This window comes from Malus sylvestris, chromosome 9, assembly GCF_916048215.2.
Source record: "Malus sylvestris chromosome 9, drMalSylv7.2, whole genome shotgun sequence".
Lineage (NCBI taxonomy): Eukaryota > Viridiplantae > Streptophyta > Magnoliopsida > Rosales > Rosaceae > Malus > Malus sylvestris.
The window spans coordinates 21,750,205-21,773,219 of NC_062268.1; the positions used below are offsets into that span (position 1 = coordinate 21,750,205).

Here is a 23,015-nt window from a genome sequence, read left to right on the forward strand (position 1 = left end):
GTAATAATTACCCTCAAAATTAGCACCCTAACAAGGCATAAGCCACATATTCAAATTCCCCATGCATAGCTAAGCACTTGATATTGCTTGTCCACCCAAAAAATATCAGACCTTTGCCGCCATTAACAAGCTTCCTCCCTATAAAATCACATTCCCCCAACACACATAGCCCAAACTAGGCATGCGCATGGAGAAATGGGGCAATCAGAGATGGAGAGATTCAACTCAACAACCCAACATCTCCAGAAGAAAAGAAAACAATCTCACATCATCCCAAAGGTCACTGAACGAGACATGATCACCAAACGTCGATTCCGCTTCCATCACCATAGACCATTCAAGTATGTATTTCATTACACCATTTGCCCGCAAAGCGTGCTGAATCATTACCCCAACCCCTATTATCCAACTAATTAGCCATCCTAATAGCTAAAAGGGGGCCAAAATCAAGAAATTGGATACCCCCAAGAAGAACCCTAACCCTAGGCGGCCCCTCTTTTCTCTTTTGACTCTCATCCCACGTTCACTAAGCCTACTATGCACCACATGGAAGAACATGGAAAACCACACAACCTACCCCATTCTTTAACACAAATACATAGGTGGGTAGGAAAAAAAAAAGAAAGAATTGTTTAATGAAAGTGGATTATGTGTGGATGTTTGAACAAATACATTTATGGAGTTTTGGGGTGAATTTTGATGTATATAATTTTCTTTTTATTGTTTTAACAGTTGAATTTATTTTTTGGTTGTTAGATCTTCTTTTTACCGTTAAATTTGCTCATATTCGATTTCACCTATTGGATTTAATGCATTTATAAATTTGACTTAAAAAAATTGAATTGGAACCATTGGTCGAATCAACAGTCCAACCACGTGGGCCGTTTGATAAAAAAAAATAGTCGTTTGTCTTTTTTTAAGTGACGAACAATGTGAGCAACTTGATCCGAGCACTGGGTCCTAGCACTAGCCACTAGCCACTAGCCACTAGCCATAACTCATTGAATAAGCTTTGAGCGAGTTTAAAACTTAAATTTTGAGTTTTAATCAACCAACCATTGGAGTTAGTCTTAAGCCTTAATTCCTTTCCCTCTGGTTGGATTTTGTGACAGTTTCCTTTTTCTCGTTAGAATTTTTGTGACGGTTTTATTGCTGAAAAGAGAAAAACAATAAAAATAAAAATAAAATTAGGAAAAAAAGGAAATAGACAGGGAGCTCCGAAGTCCCAACGGTTTTTCTCAGAGCTTCTAAACACACACGTCCGTTGCCCACACGCACAAACTTCACAACTTCAAGCGTTTTAGAGAGAGAAAGTGAGGGAGAGGGTTTGAGTAATTGGCGAATTCTGGTTTAGGGTGCAGCAGCAGCAGCAGACATGGAGAGCAAAGTGGATGAAGTTTCTGTTGAGCTCTCAGCTCCTCCTGCTTGGAAGAAGAAGGTCTCTCTCCTCTCCCCCCCCCTCTCCCTTTTTACTCACTCAAATTTTATTTTTAGCTGTATTTGATTGCTGTATTCTTTTGTTGCAGCTCTGTTTTGCTTCGAATTTTAGGGTTCTTGCTCTGGTTCTGCTTAATTTGCTTCAATTTTTCGCTTTAGTCACAATTTGTTTTGAATTGCTAGGTTTTCAAAGTTAGGTTTTCACTTTTGCATTTGAAATTTTAATTCATGGAAGTAAAATTTGTGTGCCAAATAAGGGAAGTAACTTTAATTGTTAAGATTTCCTTTTAAGTGCTCTGCTTTCAATTTGGTCTGTGCTGATTGTTGTTGTATACTTTTGCTCTTGTTAGGGTAAATTAGTAATTAATTTTGGTGAGTACCCACAAATTGTATGTTCAAATATAGGAATTAGGAATATTTAACTTTATCCTGTAAGATGAAGGAATGTTTTTGTTGGCAGTTTGTGGGATTCTCTGTTAATACGTTGGAAAGCTTACTCTTGTAAAAGTAAAAATCAAGCGTTTCCGTATTAAGGCAATGTAACTCTGTAAGTTTAGTTCACTAATCTAAAAAACTTGGAGAAGCTGAATATTATTAGCTGCAAATAGATCCTGGCAGTTTCCTTCACTGTTGCAACTTGCTAGAGGTGATCCAGAACTTAAGATTTGTTAGTTCTTCGCATGACGAAGCAACCCGTTTTAGGGAAATTATCCAAAAACCACTTATCCTTGAAACTATAAACTTTTCTTCAAAAATTGAGACCCACTGATATTGCTGAACTCAAGAATCTTCTTCAAAATTTGCACCCCCGGTGATTCCATTTATATCGATAGGTGCTGTGAAAGTTTGCAAAAGGAATTTTTTAACTGTTTTCTGCTTCGACGGGTTCCTTTTGTTATTTTTTTGGTAGATTTGATTCCACTTGGTCATAACTGATCTGTCAATCTGTTAATTGTCCGCCGTTAATGAATATACTCATGAGGTAATCTAATCACATCAAATCTTGTTCATTTACACTTGGCTCACTTAAGTCATGAATGCATTTCCACATGTCTGTTTTTTTCTTTGCCATTCTTGTCTATGATGTACAATGATCATATATGGAAATAATTTGTAGCCTCCCTTTGTAGAAACCACTTCAAAACCTACAAACCTAATGTTGCACTGTCACATAGGTTATACAACTTTTAGGCTTGGGGGAATTCCAATTTTTTGTATACTTTTCTGTACTCTGGGTTACTTAACAGCCAGGTCAGATAGAACGTGGTCAGATAGAATTTTGATGAGGAATCCCATTTTATTAGTGCACTAATTTGCTTTCTCAGTTGTATACTACACTAACTTCAGAAACAGTTTTGATGAGGACTCCCACCTAGGAGCCCTAGCTAGCAGCTTTACCTTAACCTAATATCTGCCTTGGGTTACAATTGCTTCCATTAAATTTGTATTATTTGACATTTGATGTATGGCCTTTAGGTTGTGGACATGAAGTTTGTCTATCAATGTTTAGTGAACCACCAATACTTGATGATTTGGGTCCTATAGAAATAGATTGTGTACCCTTTGTGTATATCAAAACTTGATTTAAAATCAATATTCATATAGTATGTTTTAAAGGCAATATTCAGTAAGTCAAGGTGGTTAAGTGGGGACAATATTGGTGCATGGCAGCCTTAGTAGTGGACTCTTATGGAGCCCGTGACACATCAATTGGTATCAGAGCCTAGTTTGGCTTTGGGGCAAGTTCAAGGTGGAAGGCACGTGGTCAGATTTTGTTACACGGTGGCAGCTCATTACTCTTGGAGGACCGGGGGAAAAGGGTGGAGCATGGCTAGTAAAGCAGGGCTCAGGAAATCCTAGTCTGCAAGGAGCTAGGTGGAGCAAGGGCTCCTAGCGGGCCTAAAAGAACAGTCCTTGTCAAAGGAGGTAGAGTTGCTGGGACTGGTGCGGTGAGCATACCATTCTTGGAAACGTGTGGGCTGTTGTAAAGGATGGCGTTACCTTGGCTTGCTCTCGCCAAGGTGGAGATTGTTGGTGTAAAAGATTGGCTCAATACAAGCCAAGATGGATGTGAAGAGAATCCCATATCAGAGAAGTACAACAATATTCTAAAGGTTTAAATATAGGTGTTCCACTTCTAATTTGCCGAGGTCTTTTGAGATAAAACTCCACACCTAAGGTCCATTGGGCTTGATACCACTCAGGGTATTGGGCCTAGGTGGTTAAGTGGAGACAATATCGGTGCATGGTAGCCTCAGTAGTGGATACTTATGGAGCCCGTGACACAACACTAAGGACAAGGAACTGGGTAATATTAACATGGGGCAGAAGGTTTCCAGATCAGGAAATTCTGTTTTTTTTTCTCTTTGGGTGGCCAACCATATATTTTCATTAAGATTTGAGATCTATAATAGGCAAACCTCTGTTACATTCTAACCATCTGGCAAAGAGTATTTTCTGATTGGAATTTGTGTTGGCTATATGCAATAGTGCTTACACCCAACACTGTGTGACCGCCGTATGCCACTGAAGCTCAAGGGAAAATTTTATAGGACGGCAATAAGGCCGGCAATGCTGTATGGCACAGAATGTTGGGCGGTGAAACATCAACACGTACACAAAATGGGTGTAGCGGAGATGAGGATGCTTCGTTGGATGTGTGGGCACACGAGAAAGGATAAGATTAGGAATGAGGATATCCGGGGTAAAGTAGGAGTAGCCGAAATTGAAGGAAAGATGAGAGAAAATCGGTTACGGTGGTTTGGACATGTGCAAAGAAGGCCTACTGACGCTCCGATTAGAAGATGCGACTATGGGACAGAGGTTCAGGGCCGAAGGGGTAGAGGAAGACCTAGGAAAACTTTGGAAGAGACTCTAAGAAAAGACTTAGAGTACTTGGATCTAACGAAGGACATGACACAGGATCGAGCACAATGGCGTTCTAAGATTCATATAGCCGATCCCACTCAGTGACTTGGATTTTCCAAGTCTCCAACCAAGAAGTTTTCCTCACTCGGGAAATTAAGGGAACACTACCCCAACCTACATGCTCCACTCAGAAAGCTTCAACATACAAGCTTCAACAAAAGAAAATTCAAAGAACTTAGCGAAGAAGGCTTTGGTGTATTTAACACAATACGTTGAAATGAAGGAAAGCTTATTTATTGATATCCCCGATAAGCTACAAATATGTACATATACATGAGTCAAAATAAACACACAAAAGGGAGCCTTCACAAAGGTTGCTTAGGAGAAGTCTCAGCAGTCGGTAGAGCCCCAGAAAGAGAAGGCACCGGAGAGGGATCATTTGGAGCCTCAGTATTGGACAGAACCCTAGAAGGAGGAGGCATCAGAGGTTGATCATTTGGAGCTTCATTACGCGGTACAGCCCCAGAAGACGAAGGCAATAAATGCCTTTGGAACAAACCCACAAATCTCTGATGATCAAGTAAAACCTGACCATCAGTTTCCTTCATCTGGTCAAGCTTCCTCTTCATGTTTGTAGCATAGTCATGTGCGAGCCGGTGCAACTGTTTATTCTCATGCTTGAGCCCTCTAATCTCCTGTTTGAGACTCATCACTTCAGCCGCCAATGATTCAACTTGGCGGGTTCGAGCAAATAGGCGTTGTGCCATATTAGACACAGAACCTGCACACTGAACACTGAGAGCCAGCGAATCCTTAACAGCTAACTCATCAGACCGTTTGGAAAGTAGTCTGTTATCTTTGGGAGTGAGAAGGTTCCTGGCCACCACCGCAGCGGTCATATCATTCTTCATCACGGAATCCCCAACGGTAAGAGGACCAGTTGGGGAGATGAAGGATGGGCGCCATATGTTGTCTGGAGAAGGCGGGGCTGCCTCTTCAACAAGGTTCAAGTCAAAACGACGGTCGGAGGGGCCAGACATTTTCAAAGGTGTTGAAGAGAGAAGAGGTCGGACAAATCAAGATCTTAGAAGTGCAAGAATGAAGCTTCTACTGGTGGAGATTCAAGTGTGCTTTGGAACTTAATGCCAGCCCCTATAAAAAATCTGCACTCGACGGAGCTTCAGAAATCAAAGAGGCGCCTGCTCAGAAATCGAAGAGGCGTTTGCTTTCTCAAAAGTTGGGCTGCTTAGAGATCACGAGGGTTGATCTCAGAAATCGAAGAGCCGTTTGCTTTCTCAAAAGTTGGGCTGCTCAAAGACCACGAAGGCCGATCTCAGAAATCGAAGAGGCGCTCGCTTTCTCAAAAGCTGGGCTCCCTAGAGACCACGAGGGCCGATCTCAGAAATCGAAGAGGCACCTACTTTTCCAGCCTTGTCAGCACCTGTCACACGCACACTCAGCTTTGCGGAAATTATGGGCATTCTGTCAAAGACTTCTGGGGAAATAGAAAACACATGAATCTTACTGTTCAATCACCCACTTCCCACACGCAACAATAGCTCATGGGTACCACAGATAACTTTGCCAAAGTTCTCTGCCAAAGTTGAGCACGTGAAGCTTGCAGCTCCCACTACATCGCTCTGACCAAGAAGGGTAAAAGAATAGCAAAGAAACAGCACTAACAAAGTTTAGACCCATAAATTTTGAAGGTCTAGCTACCATATTATTACCCACAAGGGTAAAGGAACAGTACCACTGCTGGATAATTGGAAAGTCCATGTATGTCAACCTCTGTGCTTCGTGGCAAGGTAGACTAGCAAACATGCCCAACCTTTACTCACATTCGAGAAAACACTCCCAATAAGATTGCTTGCTCCAAAATCGAAGAGGCACCGTCCTCCGAATCTAAAGAGCCAGACTCCCAACATGACTACTTTCTTAAAAATCGAAGAGAGGGTAAAGGAACAGTACCATTGCTGGATAATTGGAAAGTCCCTGTGTGTCAACCTCTGTGCTTCGTGGCAAGGTAGACTAGCAAACATGCCCAACCTTTACTCACATTCGAGAAAACACTCCCAACAAGATTGCTTGCTCCAAAATCGAAGAGGCACCGCCCTCCGAATCTCGAGAGCCACTCTCCCAACATGATTACTTTCTCAAAAATCGAAGAGACACTGCTCCCCGAATCTCGAGAGCCAGACCCCCAGCATGATTGCTTTCTCAAAAATCGGTGAGGCACCGTTCTCCGAATCAATCGAAGAGGCGCTCGCTTTCTCAAAAGCTGGGCTGCTCAGAGACCACGAGGGCCGATCTCAGAAATCAAAGAGGCACCTACTTTTCTAGCCTTGTCAGCACCTGTCACACGCACACTTAGCTTTGCAGAAATTATGGGCATTCTGTCGAAGACTTCTGGTGAAGTAGAAAGCACATGAATCTTACTGTTCAATCACCCACTTCCCACACGCAACAATAACTCATGGGTACCACAGATCACTTTGCCAAAGTTCTCTGCCAAAGTTGAGCACGTGAAGCTTGCAGCTCCCACTACATCGCTCTGACCAAGAAAGGTAAAAGAATAGCAAAGAAACAGCACTAACAAAGTTTAGACACATAAATTTTGAAGGTCTAGCTACCATATTATTACCCACAAGGGTAAAGGAACAGTACCACTGCTGGATAATTGGAAAGAACCTGTGTGTCAACCTCTGTGCTTCGTGGCAAGGTAGACTAGCAAACATGCCCAACCTTTACTCACATTCGAGAAAACAGTCCCAACAAGATTGCTTGCTCCAAAATCGAAGAGGCACCGTCCTCCGAATCTCGAGAGCCAGACTCCCAACATGACTACTTTCTCAAAATCGAAGAGAGGGTAAAGGAACAGTACCATTGCTGGATAATTGGAAAGTCCCTATGTGTCAACCTTTGTGCTTCGTGGCAAGGTAGACTAGCAAACATGTCCAACCTTTACTCACATTCGAGACAACACTCCCAACAAGATTGCTTGCTCCAAAATCGAAGAGGCACCGCCCTCCGAATCTCGAGAGCCAGACTCCCAACATGATTACTTCCTCAAAAATCGAAGAGACACTGCTCTCCGAATCTCGAGAGTCAGACCCCCAACATGATTGCTTTCTCAAAAATCGAAGAGGCATCGTTCTCCGAATCTCGAGAGCCAGATACCACAGACCACTTTTTCAAAGTGCTCTGACAGAGTTAAAACATGTGAAACTGGCAGCTCCCACTACCGTGCTATGACCAAGCAGGGTAAAGGAATAGCATTACTACTTGTTGTTAGGGAGACTCCTATATATGTCGACCTCCATCCCCAACGGACAGGCAGACCTGCAAAAATGCTCAACCCTTCATCATATCTGAGAGGGCACTCCCAACAAAGCCTTTCGAAATATTCAGCTTTCTTTCCCCCCGATAATACCTCTGCAAACAAGCTATACTAGAGCAAGAATATCTCATATCATCAGGGTTAAAAGCAAGAGTATCCCATATCATGCTTTTTCCCTGTTTTTTCTTTTGGCCTTGTTTTTACCTGCAAGACAAGGAGAAAGAGAGCAATCAGTCAGCACTTGGAATCAAGCTTCCAGCCAGGAACTGACTGCCTGGAACCCCTTACTTGATTACTTACCTGGCATTGCTCTCGAGTACTCATCTTCAACATCTTATGTTTCCAGGGAAGATTCCGCATCTGCTTGAGGAACAGATAGGGCAAGTGCGAAGGATACAAGGAAGCATGTGGAGACAAGCGTAACAGCACACGTGCCGATACATCCATTACTCTGTCAAAAGCAAAAGTATCCCATATCAGCAGGGTGGAACGTACTCTAGATTTGATGGACTTGTTTTGACCCTCAAATTCTTCAGTCGGCCTTATACTCTGGAGGAAACCAGAAAACCCTCCAGCTCAGTTCAAGAATAAGCCTGTGGAAAGTTACTTCTTCAAAAGCAAAAGTATCTCATATCATCTCTTCTCATTTTTCTTCTCTTTATCCTTCATGCTGCTGCAAGATGGGGAGAAGGTGAACAATCAGTCGGAGCTCTGATTGCTTACCTTGTCTGTCACCTCTTTCAGCAGACCCCCTAGCTCGGCGACTTGGGGGACTCCTACTACATGGTTTGTATCGCGCTTGACCAAGCCTGAAACTACAAGTAAGCTTCAAGTGAAATTGATACATTACCTTGTGCATCTCCACCAGTTAAAGATACCACCCCTGGATGGAGGAAGAGTACTTCCAGAGAAGATGCCACATCTACCTATGAGACAGATAAGGCAAGTCAAGACGACACCACACTCCGATACTTAGAAGTTTCGTGATTACGAGATCATTCTCCCACAATATTTCCTAATGTCATTTGTACTAAATCATTCACTCGTACTCACTAAAGGAGAGCTTGAACCTATGTACTTGTGTAAACCCTTCACAATTAATGAGAACTCTTCTATTCCGTGGACGTAGCCAATCTGGGTGAACCACGTACATCTTGTGTTTGCTTTCCTATCTCTATCCATTTATATACTTATCCACACTAATGACCGGAGCAATCTAGCGAAGATCACAAAAAGCGACCGTTTTCGTTACCTATGATCTATCTTGCAAGAGAACGGAGAATTAGATGGAGATCTCAACCATAGAATACGAGCTGGATGGAAAGAGTGCATCCGGCGTGTTGTGTGACCGTCGTAGGCCACTGAAGCTCAAGGGAAAATTTTATAAGACGGCAATAAGGCCAGCGATGTTGTATGGCAGAGAATGTTGGGTGGTGAAGCATCAACACGTAAACAAAATGGGTGTAGCGGAGATGAGGATGCTTCGTGGGATGTGTGGGCACACGATAAAGGATAAGATTGGGAATGAGGATATCCGAGGTACAGTAGGAGTAGCCGAAATTGTAGGAAAGATGAGAGAAAATCGGCTCTGGTGATTTGGACATGTGCAAAGAAGGCCGACTGACGCTCCGGTTCGAAGATGTGACTACGGGACAGAGGTTCAGGGCCGAAGGGGTAGAGGAAGACCTAGGAATACTTTGGAAGAGACTCTAAGAAAAGACTTAGAGTACTTGGATCTAACGGAGGACATAACACAAAACCGAGCGCAATGGCGTTCTAGGATTCATATAGCCGACCCCACTTAGTGGGAAAAGGCTTTGTTGTTGTTGTTGTTGTTGTGTTAGAAAACGGGCACAAAGCCCAAACAACCACAACACAAAAAGAAAAACTTAATTCCAGTGCTAGAATAAACAGCTCTTGGCCAAGACACTCCAACTAAATCATCCAAAACAGAAACAGAAACTTCAGGAGGAGGATCCTTAAAGAAAGAACAACCCAGTGTTTTAAGTTGAATTTGAAATGAATAATGTTTTGATGTTCTGATATTTCCTATTCTTTTCTTTCCTTTATACATTTTCAATATTTACTTTACACTAGATAAAGTGTTGACTGTATAGGAAACAAATGTTTACACTGACAATGAGTATATACATTATACACGTACATTTATATATATATATATATATATATATATATATGTATATGTATATGTATGTTTACACAGATATATATATATATATATATATCTTTGTGTGTGTGTGTGTAAAATTGTTTGGGGAATACAAAAATGAATGGTTTTCAGTTTATTAACGTTGTTATCCTATACACTGCATGCTTTATCATCATTGTTCTAGTTCTTATGATCTCAGAACTTCCCCCATATGTTTATCCTTGTCACTCTTGAAAGTATAAAAAATACATGTGCAAGGAAGAAAGGATTTAGTGAGCCGAGATCACTAACTAATACAAATCTAATACTAATGAAAATGCTATTATAATAGAAAAGAACTGTCTTTTCTGTATACTCAAACTAATCCAAACCTAAAATGGCTATGAAGTCTTAAAACATAGAGAAGAAAGATGCACATAACCTTTGAAATTGTTGGAAGTTTATCCCGGTAAAGTTTGCAGACAACCTACTCAAAACAGCTTGTGAAAATTGAATGATATTCTGGTGACAGATATGATGTTCTGTGCTTTCTGCAGAACTATTTGCCTAGCTTTATCTCAATGTATGTGTTTCAAAATAAAGGGTGTGTGCTTCTCTAAATCCCCTAATATGGTCCGTGCAAATATTGTTGGTAATAACAAGGACGTTTAGTTAAATTAAGTCCATGTGGTTATTGTACATAATTCTCGGATCTGGTTTTCAACAATTTTCTCTTTGTTCTGCAGTTTTGTCCCAAGAAGGGAGGCACACCATGGAAAAATGAAATCATATTCATTTCTCCAACAGGAGAGGAGATTAATAATAAAAAACAATTGGAGCAATACCTAAAAGAACATCCTGGTAACCCCTAAAAGAACAATTGGAGCAATATCAGAGTTTGATTGGAGCACTGGTGAAACCCCTAGGAGATCAGCTAGGATCAGTGAAAAGGTCAAGAAGGCTCCATCACCAGAGAGTGAACCTCCGAAAAAGAGAGGCCAAAAATCATCAGGTTCAAAGGACAAAGTGGAAGCTGCTGGAGGAGAAGCTGATGCTACAAATGAAATTCAAATGAAAGATGCAGAAGTAGATGAGAAGAAAGATGGAGGAAAAACTGAGGAAGAAACTGACCAGACTAAACCAGAGGATGGTAACGATAAGACCCCGACTGATGCTAAGGAAACTCTAGGTGAGGAGACAAAGGAAGATGTAGTAGAGGAAAACCCCACAGAGGAAGCAGCTAAAAACAACAAAGAAGATGTACCACAAGCTGAGGGAGAACAAGCAAATGGAACTAATGACAACAAACAGGATGACACAGCTACTGTGACTGTTGAAGCAAATGGGGCAGCAGAGAAAGAGAATCTGTATGGAGCCGCACCTCCTATGGACGGAGAGATCAAAATGAAACACGATGCAGCAGAGAATGATGGGAAATGCAATGCTCAAGCTGAAGAAAAAATCAAGCCCAAGGACGGGGAGGTTGTTGAAAATGGTAAGGTTGAGCAAGGGGCGCAAGCTGATGCCCCACAACAATTGAGCAGCTGAACATACTCTACCACCTTTCTTGTGAGCTGTTGAATGTTATGTACTACCATTTATCGCAGTTAGGATTCTGTTAGATCCATTGAACTTTGGTTTGCCCCCTTTGTTCCAAAGACTCCAGGAGTTATGGATGATTGTGATGTTAATATTGTAATGTGAGACTTAACTGTATCTAGGGAACCTACCGGTCTGGTAGAATAGGTTGTACTTGTAGATTCTGCAACTATGGTTATGGAGTAGCTTAGATTGTAGAACGTAAGAGGTCCATATTGGACCGGTTGCTTTTTATTCGTCGTAGATGGTGACTTGGTACATTTTGTTTTTTAATTTGTTACTTTAGTAATGTGACTAAAGTTTTATTCATCTTGTGCTGCTTGTGTTCTGAAAATTGAAAATGTTCGGCCGCTGGAGCTTTTGTTTGAGGGGTGCTGTTTTCAGCTGTTTCCATATTTTGGAACGGAATTTTATTTTCGCAATTTTTTATATAAAGGGGAGGGAAGATTGGGTACTAGATTTTGCAGTTTTGCTCTGCTCTGCAGTTTGTAGGGGTTAGGTGAGAGCCACATTCACCCTAAACTGGATATAGTACAAGTTTATGCAATCGCATAAGGAGGGCAGAGCTAGAAAAAAGGGAGTGTCAAAACTTGTTATCCTTTAGTTTGGGTCCCACATTCTTGGTACAATGGAGATGGACATACATAAAATGTGTAAGCCCATCTCCATTAGACAGAATAATATTAGATCCAAAATTTAGGTTAGGGTTCTTTTTCCTTGTTCATTGCAATGGAATCTCAAAACATGTGAAGGTGACATTATAATTGTGTTGAGTTTAATACTCAACTAGTAGCTGGCTTCTTGTGTGATCTAACCTAATCTCCTTTCCTTACGGTAAGATTATTCTCTCCCCTTAGGTTTGAAAATTGTTGTACAAAACGAAGCCTCAATTTGCAATTGCTTTTCCTATCTTTGTTTCACTCGACATCTCCAATTTGGGGAAGTGTTTCTTACTATTTTTTCCTTCATTCATGCTCATATTTGTTTATGGCCTTAAATTTGAATAATTTATAAGAAAATCGAAGGAAAAATATACACGGTGTGGAAAAAGAGAATAAATTTCATTTTCTCAATATAAGGTTATTCTCCTTTCCCAAGAAAGGTACTATCATCCATCCCAAAGAAAGAACCTTTAGAGGAGGACACAAAAGCACTCCTATGGAAACAAGACGAGAAAGTGGAAAAGGTATACTTTGAATTTGAGATAGACAGTTTAAAACTCCAGAGAGAGAGAGAGAGAGAGAGAGGGGGGGGGATCTCTTGTATGCCCTTCCCCAAAAAACATTTGTCACCTTTGTATTAAAAATAAAGTTAGGAATCTAGGTATTCTTGTTCACAAGAATCACAACAATCTCATGACTCGGGGAAGGCTAAGAATCTTGGATGTTAGGGATGCCTGAAGCAAAAGTATTGCATCATCCAAAGGATCGCTTACGGCGGTTTCTCGGCCGAGGTTCCCCAACATTCCTTTTCTACAAATGGAATGCTCTTTCATTGTTAATTGATCACCGAGAATTCAATGGACCTCTCTTTCCTCTGCCTCCTCCTACTCTTCTCAACCGCTGCATTTGTCAATGGTAATTTCTTCGACTCTTAAGTTCTTTGAGTTTCAGAAACATGTTCCTCGTGCTATATCAAACTCTTTTTATCATAAGTGCTTCAACAATTAGTCTTTTACATGTTAATTTTGAAATTTGTGTTCTTCATATTATATTGCCTTCCAACCTCTCTATTCATTCAGCTGGCTAATTAATTTTTCTGTCTTTGTATTTAGTTGATGCCTCTTTTACCGGAACATATGGAGTAAACTATGGCAGGATCGCCGACAATATACCTTCGCCTCACAGCGTGGTGACGCTTCTTAAAGCGGCAAAGATAAAAAACATCAGGATATATGACGCTGATCATGAAGTTCTCACCGCCTTCAAGGGATCAGGTATAGAAATAATTGTAGGACTGGGAAATGAGTTCCTCAAAGACATCAGTGTGAACGAGGATCGCGCCACAAATTGGATAAAAGAAAATGTGCAGCCATACATTCCGGGGACTCACATTTCAGGAATAGCAGTGGGGAATGAGATCTTGGGGGGAACTGATATAGAGCTCTCGGAGGTCTTATTGCCTGCCGTAAAGAACGTTTACAATGCGCTTAGCCGGCTTGATTTGGCTAACTCCATTCAGGTCTCGAGTCCACATTCGGAGGCTGTGTTTGCAAATTCCTACCCACCATCGGCCTGCATTTTCAAGGAAGATGTTGCTCAATTCATGAAGCCGCTTTTGGAATTTTTCTCACAGATCAAATCCCCATTTTATATAAATGCATATCCATTTCTGGCATATAAGAGTGACCCTGAGCACATTGACCTTAACTATGCTCTCTTCAAGAAAAATGCCGGGATTCGTGATACAAAAACCAACCTACATTATGACAACATGTTTGATGCAATGGTTGATGCGTCGTATTTTGCTCTGGAGAAGGCTGGATTTGACAAGACAGAGGTCATAGTTTCCGAAACTGGTTGGGCGTCTCGCGGGGATGAAAGTGAAGCAGGAGCCAACGCCAAAAATGCCAGGACTTACAACTACAACCTGCGGAAACGGCTGACGAAGAAGAAGGGGACGCCTCATAGGCCAAAGACGGTTGTGAGAGCTTACATTTTTGCTTTGTTCAACGAGAATTTGAAACCGGGGCCGACCTCCGAGAGGAATTTCGGATTGTTCAAAGCTGATGGGAGCATTTCATATGACATTGGCTTCACTGGACTTGTTGGACCTTCTGCAGCATCCTCATCTCTTCGTAACTACAAAGTATGAGTTTCAAAACTACTCATTAATTCAAGTGTTATTTTTTATTTTATTTTGTTTCTCATTTATCTTAACTTTGGTTTATATTTTCAGGTTTTCACAAGTTGTGCAGCTCTTCTGCTACTATTGTTAGCATCATAATGTCTTTGACGATTAACACATATTGTTGCAACATGATCTCGATGTATAGACAATTCGATTATTTTTACGTTATGATTCCATTGTCAAGTTAGATACCAGCCAATATTGCTGACGGTTTTCTAATAATATTCTAGCAGTTTACAATTCCTTGTCTCTCTTTTCTTTTCTTGTATTTTCTTTTCTTACCTAAAATAACGAAATTGAATGGAAATTTCAAAAAACTTGACTGCATTGGTACATGGCATCATGACTTGGTAAATCCATATCTCGCGACGACCAATAAAAAGGTCGTACCCAGTGCACAAGGCTCCCGCTTTACGCAGGGTCTGGGAGAGGTGAATGTCGGTTAGCCTTACCCCCATTTATGGAGAGGCTGCTCCCAAGTCTCGAACCCAAGACCTACCGCTTATGGGCGAAGACACTTGCCATCGCACCAAGTCTCGCGACGACCAATACTACCATAAATTACTATTTTCCGACGAAACAAATTTCGTCAAGTAACTTTACTTGACGGAGTAAAACATTTTGTTGGACAAAATTGGTCAACGTTTTGGTTTTTTTTTAGAGACTTTAGTTGACAAAAAAAAATTCAACGAGCAGAGTGAACTTTGTCGAGCAAAGATGTCGTGCCAAGGAAAAAAAATTGGCGCATATTATGCCACCTCTCTTCCTCCCCTTGTTTCTCTCCTATCTCTCTGCAAAGTCATCTCCCTGTCTGTAAACTCCCATCCCCCTCTTAGCTCTCTCTCACTCGCCACCTCTGCTCTTTATTTCTCTCGCCCTCTCTCTCACTCACCATCTATGCTCTCTTTGACTGTTATATTAGGAATTTTTTTCTATGAATTGATTCGATTTATATGTGAAATGTTGTGAATATTTGTGAATTTGTACAGGGAAGGGGGTGGGTTTGATGGTTGGGCACGTTGGGTGGGCTTGATAAGTTGTTTTTCTAATTTTTTTATGAAATATTATAGTTTTTAGGTTGTCTAGAATTATTAGGAAATTTTAGATATATTAGAAATTTTTGAAATAGTATAAATGTTTAAGAGATATTAGATGTGGGGCCATGATTTTCCAATGTTAAAGTAAAGCTAATTGGAATAGAGTTACCTCAGAAGTCAGGTCATGTACTTAACGGATCCGAGCGAGCTGTATCAGATGGAATAGCGGTGCTACCATCACCTTGTTCTGGGAAAACGAATTCCAAAGTGATTCTACTGGATGACCATGCTTGTTCCGTAAGACACGGGACTTGATCTGGATAAGGACATAATCAGATTCCTCACAAGTCTTAAAGTTCCTACAATCTAGGAATTGACATGCACTGAAAGTAGATACACTCCTAAGAGGATGCAATATCTAGTCCTATATATCTTCTAGGATTCTTCTGGTTTAGTACAAGGATTTTATCCTAAAAAGGTCTCTTTCTAGGTCAATATAAATACGCTAATCTAAATTCATCTTTTGTAACTCATTCTTAACACCCTTATTCTCTTGCCCACTACTCGAGTCTAAAATTGTTTACTAACTTGACCGTCGGATAGCCTTTGACCGGCACACCCACTTCGGTCTTGAGCTTACTCACAGATGTTTCTTGTTTTGCAAGTTACCTTAATCTGTGCCTATATTGATGTGAAAATTACTTGACACACAAATTAAACCCTATTGTTGACAATTGTAGCAAAGATGTAAGTAGGGATCGTTCTAGACCGGGGATTAACTAGGGCTGCTAATCTACACAAATAATGTCATAACCCGTCCCGGAATTTCATATTCGTTGATATGAAATGACGGAATTGCCCTTAATGGTTGCTAAGGTACGTGTGACATGTCAATTGTTAAATGTATACTCTCCTTATATTCTTGGAAAAATTTAAATAGATTAAAATGGTATTCAATTTGTGTGGCTAGGGACTTAAGAATTGGGATTGTGATTGTTTTGGATGGACCACACACATACGGGACAACCATTCATCCAGTGCTCTCTCTCTCTTCCCTCTCAGTTTCTCTTTCTCTCTCTCTCTTCCTCTCGAAACCGTACGGACACATTCACCCACGATCATCCAAGCACGGATCGAAGGTTTCAAGGGCACCATTGTACTCGTGAGGACCCAACGAACTCACCCATACCCATTTCAGGACAATCCAAGCTCATAGTGAGTTTTAGGAGGTTCTCACGAAGCTCGGGGACGTTCGTTTGGAAGTTTTGGACGTCGGGATCACAAGGTTCGAAGGTGGCCGGTTTTGGGTGAAATTTCCTGATGTGATTTCGAAGGATTTGGAAGTTTTTAAAGGTGATACCTATCCCGAGGACGAGCGCATTCAAGGACGTCACGGGGGTTACGACCCTTCGACTTACCAATGAGTGGGCAGTATTTTCTGTATTTACCTATATACTATTGATTTTTCCTAGAAATTGAATTTAAATGAAAGTATGTTTTGAAATGCCATGCATGCATATTATATGAAATATATGAATTAGTATTTGATGCATATTTGTGAATTGGTGCTGTGGATGCACATGTGAGTATCAGGTGAGTTTTATGTTATTCATATGGTTCATTGATGATGTAATTGCGTTGAGAGCTCATAACTTGCACCCCTGGTGTTAGTGCTTATATTATTTACCCCGCACCACAGGCTCACCTTGGATCCAAGTAGGTGCATGTCGTACAGACCATTAGAGGGTTCCGACATGTCGAACAGACCATGAGAGGTGGTTCCGACTTGTAGGTGATTTTAGATTATTATACAGTTGTTGATGAGAGAAGCACTAGAGCGTATTCTTACACCTTTCTTATCGTACATACTACTTCAGGTAGTTCCGATGTATATGCAGAGTAGCGCCGTACAGGTCACTGCGGTGACTCCGGTTGGATTGAATATTGAGCTATAGAATTAATCGTACAGGACCAACTGCAGGGTCTCCGGTTGATTCCTTATTTCACCTATTATAATGTTGCATCCTTATTCTGTTATTGACGCTTATAGCATGGCATACTTTCTGGTTTTTGATAAAGATTGGTGATTTGAGATATATGAGGATTTATATGCATATTATGTTATTTTCTGGGAAAGTATACAGGTTTTACAGCGAGGGGTTAGAAATGTTATTAAATGAAATGTTTTAAAAAAGCTTTGTTTTACTGACCCACTCAATTTTGTTTTGTGCCCCTCCAGGTTCTAGATAGTAGCGTTGGTGGCCCACGAGGATCTCCACGGCGTTCTGATAGACTCCTTAAATGTAGGACTCATCCGCGGGTGTTGTAATTTAGTTATAGTCCTACTTGACTGCACCTAGTACTTATGCTCTGAATATGTGTGTTTCACACTTAAACTTACTCTAGCATGTTAGTTGGATATTATTGCTAGTAGATGTTTTTATTCCTTCGTATTTCCTTTATCTTTTGCTTCCGCGTCACACTTTTGGTTACGTCACACCCACATGATGGCTAGCACGCCTTGATTCTAGGATCGGGGTGTGTCAAATAAGACTCAAAAACACTAAACTAGACTCTATAGACTCAAAACTGACTCAAATGACTCAAAACAACAACAAACACTCAAAAGGACTCAATTCTAGACCTAACATGTGGTTTTGACGAAAATAAGACTTAATTTGACTCAAAAGACTAAAAGAAAACAAATTATGACTCAACTAACAAGACTTAATGAAAGGGGGATTGTTTTTGACGAATTTAAAACTTAAAACAAGAAACTTTGCAGAAACAAATAATGAAAACGAATTTAAGGTGAATTGAAAAGGGTGAAAAGCTAGTTAGAGGGTCATTCTCCACACATGACATATGCATACAAACCAATTTTCAGTTATTATTCCTTTAGACCATGAATGACAACACCCCAAGTTAACCGTGATAGCACAAATTAACAATCAGATTTTCCTTAAATCATTGAATTGGACGGGATACGCATCACAACCAAATTATCCTTATCAAGTGCCCTAACTATGAAAAGCATGAGAGAGAGAGACATATCAAAGGTCATTAAGTTCCTTGAAAACCATAAGTATTGACGAGGCATTCGTAACTATAAAAAGCATGATACTCCTGCCAAGGATTTACTTAACACAATCATGACTAGTGACTTCCACTACTTGTGAATACAAGTTCATAACGATTAGGTGAAACTCCCTTATACTCTAGCATCAAGTTTAGGCATGCAAACTAAGTATGCATCCTCAATCAACATACATAAACAAGTTTTAATAACTTAGATAAGCAAATCACATTCAAGACTCAAGAAACAATAACTGGATGTAATCAATTCATATAAAACATAGAATCATGGCTTCGAATTCACCTCTAACTAAAAAGAAATTTGTTCCTCATGTTCGCAATTAAACAAAGATAACTTAAATTAGACATTGAAAATAAAGATAGAAAACACCTAAGAACGCTCTAGCAATCCAATGTTGAATGGCAAGGCACGGCTCCAAGTGGCTCCTTCTTCTTCTTCCTTGCACAGCTGCAGCACAATGGGATTGATTTGTGGTGGATGGTGTGGTAATCTGATGGTACAAGGTGGTGGTTTGAATTGTGGCAGAAAATATGTATTTATAGGCTAGAGTTTTGCGCAAAGTAGTGGAGGAGAAGGATTACACAATCCTAGAGCAATAGGACTAGGAAATTCCGCATAAAGCTTCTAGAAAGGGATTAAATTCGTCAGATTTCTAAGGGGGAAAAGGATCAGGTTATTTGCATTGTTTCAGGGATTCTAGAATCAGATATTAGGTATTCTAATGTGATAAGGAGTCCCCCTTGCAACTGGAATTAAGGTAGGATAGGATTATGATAGGATAAGATAAGGTAAGGTTAGTTTGGATGAGATAAGGTTGGATAAGGTTTTGGATAAGATAAGGCAGTTTGGATAATATCTCATTCTTTTGAGCTGATTCCTTATCTTCAACGTCTTGAATTAATTTCTTCAACTCTTTAGCACATTCCTAGCCTCTCTTGAACTTCAAATTCGTCCATTCCTTGTGCTCCATATGTAAGCCATCCATTCCAGCCCAAAACTGCTCTAAAATGCTCCAAAATGCACTTTCTTGCCAACTTTGTCATTTGGACCTACAAACACACGAAAATAGCTTAAAACACTATAATAGGTAGAAACTAGCTATGAAAATGCAAGAAAACAAGCTAACTAAGTTGCATAAATATGCTCCTATCAAATTCCCCGACACTTAGCTTTTACTAGTCCTCAAGCAAAACAAAACAAACAAAACATAACCTAGACCTTCCAACATTCTGATAGGAGCATATTTATGCAACTTAGTTAGCTTGTTCTTGTGCATTTATGTTGTTATTTCTTTGTCAATTATGTATTGTAAGCTATTTTCGTGTGTTTGTAGGTCCTAATAACAAAGTTGGCAAGAAAGTGCATTTTGGTGTATTTTGGAGCAATTTTGGGCTGAAATGGATTGCATGCATATGGAGCAAGTTGGATGGACGTTTTTGGTGTTTTAAAAAGGGTTTCAACATATGCAAAAATCTGAATAATGAAGTTGAAGTGTGAAAGTGTGCAGATACATACACTTAAAGAACAATTTGAAAAGAAAAAAAGTGAAAGATGTCATTTGTTGGATTGCTTTACAAGTTGTATTCACATTTCCAGCAACTACAAACATAATTGCAAGCTGAAATGATGCATAGCATGTGTGTGAAAGTGTCTAGCAGCAGGTGCATGTGTGAAGAGGTGTAAAGTGGCCAAAAATTGGTGTTTGCAAGATGAAATAATGAAAAACATGTGTGTGAAAGTTGTCTAATAGCTAGTACATGTGGAAGTGAGCTGGAACACAAGGTAAAGAGTGCAGAAAATCAAGTTTGAAGGCACATGGACAACTCATTTGCCGTGCACTCCATCCATTGTTATAGCAACCTTTCACCTTTCCTTTGTCTACCATGTGCACAATATTCTTGTCCACTCATTGCACTCATGGCTGCACACACCACTCCATTTTACCCCCATGCCGTGCATCATGACTCCCCTTTCACCCATGAATCATTTCAGCACCACTTCATTGAATCATTGCTGCACACACAACTCCATTTTCTACTACAAATGCCATGCACTTCCTCTATAAAAGGAAGTGCGTGTAACAGCCATAGTGTGCAGATTTTGATCCATCAACACAATCAACCCTTCACCATAACTCACCTATATCCATCCACCATCATAATTTACCACTCATACATCAAACCACACCTTGTGCCGCAACAAAGAGAAGAAGGAGGACCCTTGGACGTGCTTGCCATTCAAGTTGGATTGCTGGAGCGTGTTTAGGTATTTTCATTCTTTGTTTTCAATGTTTAAGTTTATGTATCTTTGTTTTGCAAACATGAGGAACTAAACCCATCTTGGCTAGGGGTGATTTCAAAGCCATGATTATGTGTGCAATATGAGTTGATAAATTCCAGTTATGAATTCTTGAATCATGAATGCAATTAGCTTAACTGTTTGATTGATAACTTATTTGTCTTTGTTGATTGAGGATCGATACTTAATTAGCATGCATAAATCTGATACTAGAATATAAGGGAGTTTCAAATAATCGTTACAAACTTATAGTTACAAGTAGTGGAGGTCACTTATAAACGATCGCGTTAAGTTTAATTCCTAGTATGAGTGACATGATGTCATAGTTGCAAGTGCTTTGTCAATGCTTATGATTTTCATTAAACGTAATGATCTTTGATTGTATCTCTATTATGATGTCATGTAGGGAACTTTTGAAGAATTTTTTGGGTTGTCGAATGATGTCATCCAATCCAATAATACAAGGAAAATCTGAGGATGAACTAGTGATGTCACGGTTAATTTGGGGCATTGTCGTTTATAATTCAATGAAGGCGTAACTGGAAGTCAAGTTGTTTTCATACATGACATGTGTGGAGAAAGAGCCTCTAGCTAGCTTATCATCCATCTAATTCAACCAAATTCGTCCAAAATTTGTCTTAAGTTTTAGTTACTTGTTTTTATTTTAAATTCGTCCAAAACTCAATCCCCCTTTACTTTAGTGTGTCTAATTAGTTAGAATCTGTTTTAGTTTGTGTTTTTAAGTGTTTTGATTCAAGTAAAAGTCAATTTTCATCCAAAGTCATTCCTAGTGTCTAGTTTAAGTTTAATTGGTTGTTTTAATCTATTTTGAGTATTTTAAGTTTGCTTTTAGTCTTGTGAGTCTTGTTAAGTGTTTTTAAGTTTAGTTTTATGTTTTTGAGTCAGTTTAGAGGTTATAAGCAAGCCCTCCTAATCCCCGGCCTAGAACGATCCCTACTTATACATATACTACAATTGTCAAAAGAGGGTTTTAATTTGTGTGTTAAGTTAATTTTCGCATCAAGTTTTTTGGCGCCGTTGTCGGGGATTAGCAACTTTACTAATCCCCCGTTGTTTCTTTTTCGTGTCTTTTGTTTTAGTTACTGACTTTGTTCTGTTTGTGTCTTTTATTTTTACTTTTGATATTTGATTTAGTTTTGTTTCATTGAATTCAGGTACTAGAGAAGTAAGACATGGATTTTGCTACCATTCAAGCTCAATTGGCGAAACTTACTTCTCAATTGTCACAATATGTCGAAAGGACCACAATGCAAAGTGTCCCTACATGTGGTGTGTCATATGGGCAAGGATATCCAACTCATCAATGTTCTCAATTTGCTGCGAATGAAGATGCTTGGGGTTATCAAGGCCATAGCCAATCATGGGACAACATGTTTTCCAATGCTTGCAATTCGGATTGGAGAGATTATTCAGATTACATAGAACGTCAACAATTCTAACAAGATGGATATTGGCAGCAAGAAGAGGAGTTCTATTAAAGACCTATGTAGCCATCACAACCTCATATACAATATGCTCAATCAAACACAGGTTCGTCAATAGATTATGATCGAATTTTTGATGAAATAAATTCTTTGGTGCAGGGCTCACAAAATCAAGCCAAGGAGGCTCAACAAAATGGATATTGGCAGTAATCTGAGGAGTTTATTTAACACCTATGCAGCCATCACAGCTTCCCCCACAACAATTCCAATCAAATTCAAGTACGTCCACGGATAGTGATCAAATTCTTCAATTACTAACCTTTTTGGTGCAGGGGCAGCAAAATCAAAATGAAACAATGCTCAATCAAGCTAAGGAGATGAGCGAATTGAAAAATCAACTTGGAGAGATTATGGAGTTCACGGCACAAATTCAAGAGCAAAGTGAATTCTCCAACTCAACTATTGAAAATTTGAAGGAAGATTTTGAAATCTATGATGCTATCACTTTGGGAAGTGCTATGGAGGTTGGAGGTGAACCCAAGACGTCTAAACCAAGCCAAAACATGGATGAATAGCTGCTGCTTGAAGAAGAAGAGAATAACAAGGCCACGACAAGGGAAGAACCACCCTTGGCGCAGCCCCATATGCCCTCTATGCCGTCCACTACAACCAAGGTAAGCCTAAATTCAATTCGCCCTGACCCTGTTTCACCAAATGTCCTTATTCCTTGCAGGATCATGCAATCCAAGGAAGAAGAGGGTGAGAAAGGCATCTTCGAAACCTTTCCAAAGAATCAAGAGCAAGAAGTGGATGGGGAATGTCTAGAATTCATCAAAGAAGATACACTTGAGACGAAAATTCTCAAAGAAGTTGGATTTTATGACACGGGACAAGT

At 40.0% G+C, this 23,015-nt stretch overlaps 1 protein-coding gene, 1 long non-coding RNA gene and 1 pseudogene across 2 annotated transcripts; all 3 read left to right on the forward strand.

Moving 5' to 3' along the window:
* Positions 1 to 1,202: 1,202 nt before the first annotated feature.
* LOC126582779 (methyl-CpG-binding domain-containing protein 11-like) lies at positions 1,203 to 11,702 on the forward strand (annotated as a pseudogene).
* LOC126582780 (uncharacterized) lies at positions 5,718 to 9,024 on the forward strand. The gene is made up of 2 exons (XR_007609587.1): positions 5,718 to 6,014; positions 6,929 to 9,024. It is a non-coding gene; the product is annotated as an uncharacterized LOC126582780 (long non-coding RNA).
* Positions 11,703 to 12,634: 932 nt separating the features above from the next.
* Positions 12,635 to 14,483, forward strand: LOC126582778 (glucan endo-1,3-beta-glucosidase 14-like). Its single transcript, XM_050246971.1, has 3 exons — positions 12,635 to 12,970; positions 13,168 to 14,201; positions 14,292 to 14,483. The coding sequence occupies exons 1-3, from the start codon at positions 12,913 to 12,915 to the stop codon at positions 14,337 to 14,339; spliced, it is 1,140 nt and encodes a 379-aa protein (XP_050102928.1). The 5' UTR covers positions 12,635 to 12,912; the 3' UTR covers positions 14,340 to 14,483.
* The last annotated feature ends 8,532 nt before the right edge of the window (positions 14,484 to 23,015 follow it).

Excerpts from the sequence above, each read along its gene's own strand:
- LOC126582778 (XM_050246971.1), top strand. The coding sequence starts at position 12,913 with ATGGACCTCTCTTTCCTCTGCCTCCTCCTACTCTTCTCAACCGCTGCA. Across the intron at positions 12,971-13,167 it reads AACCGCTGCATTTGTCAATG|TTGATGCCTCTTTTACCGGA; the intron begins GTAATTTCTTCG and ends CTTTGTATTTAG. Across the intron at positions 14,202-14,291 it reads CATCTCTTCGTAACTACAAA|GTTTTCACAAGTTGTGCAGC; the intron begins GTATGAGTTTCA and ends TTATATTTTCAG.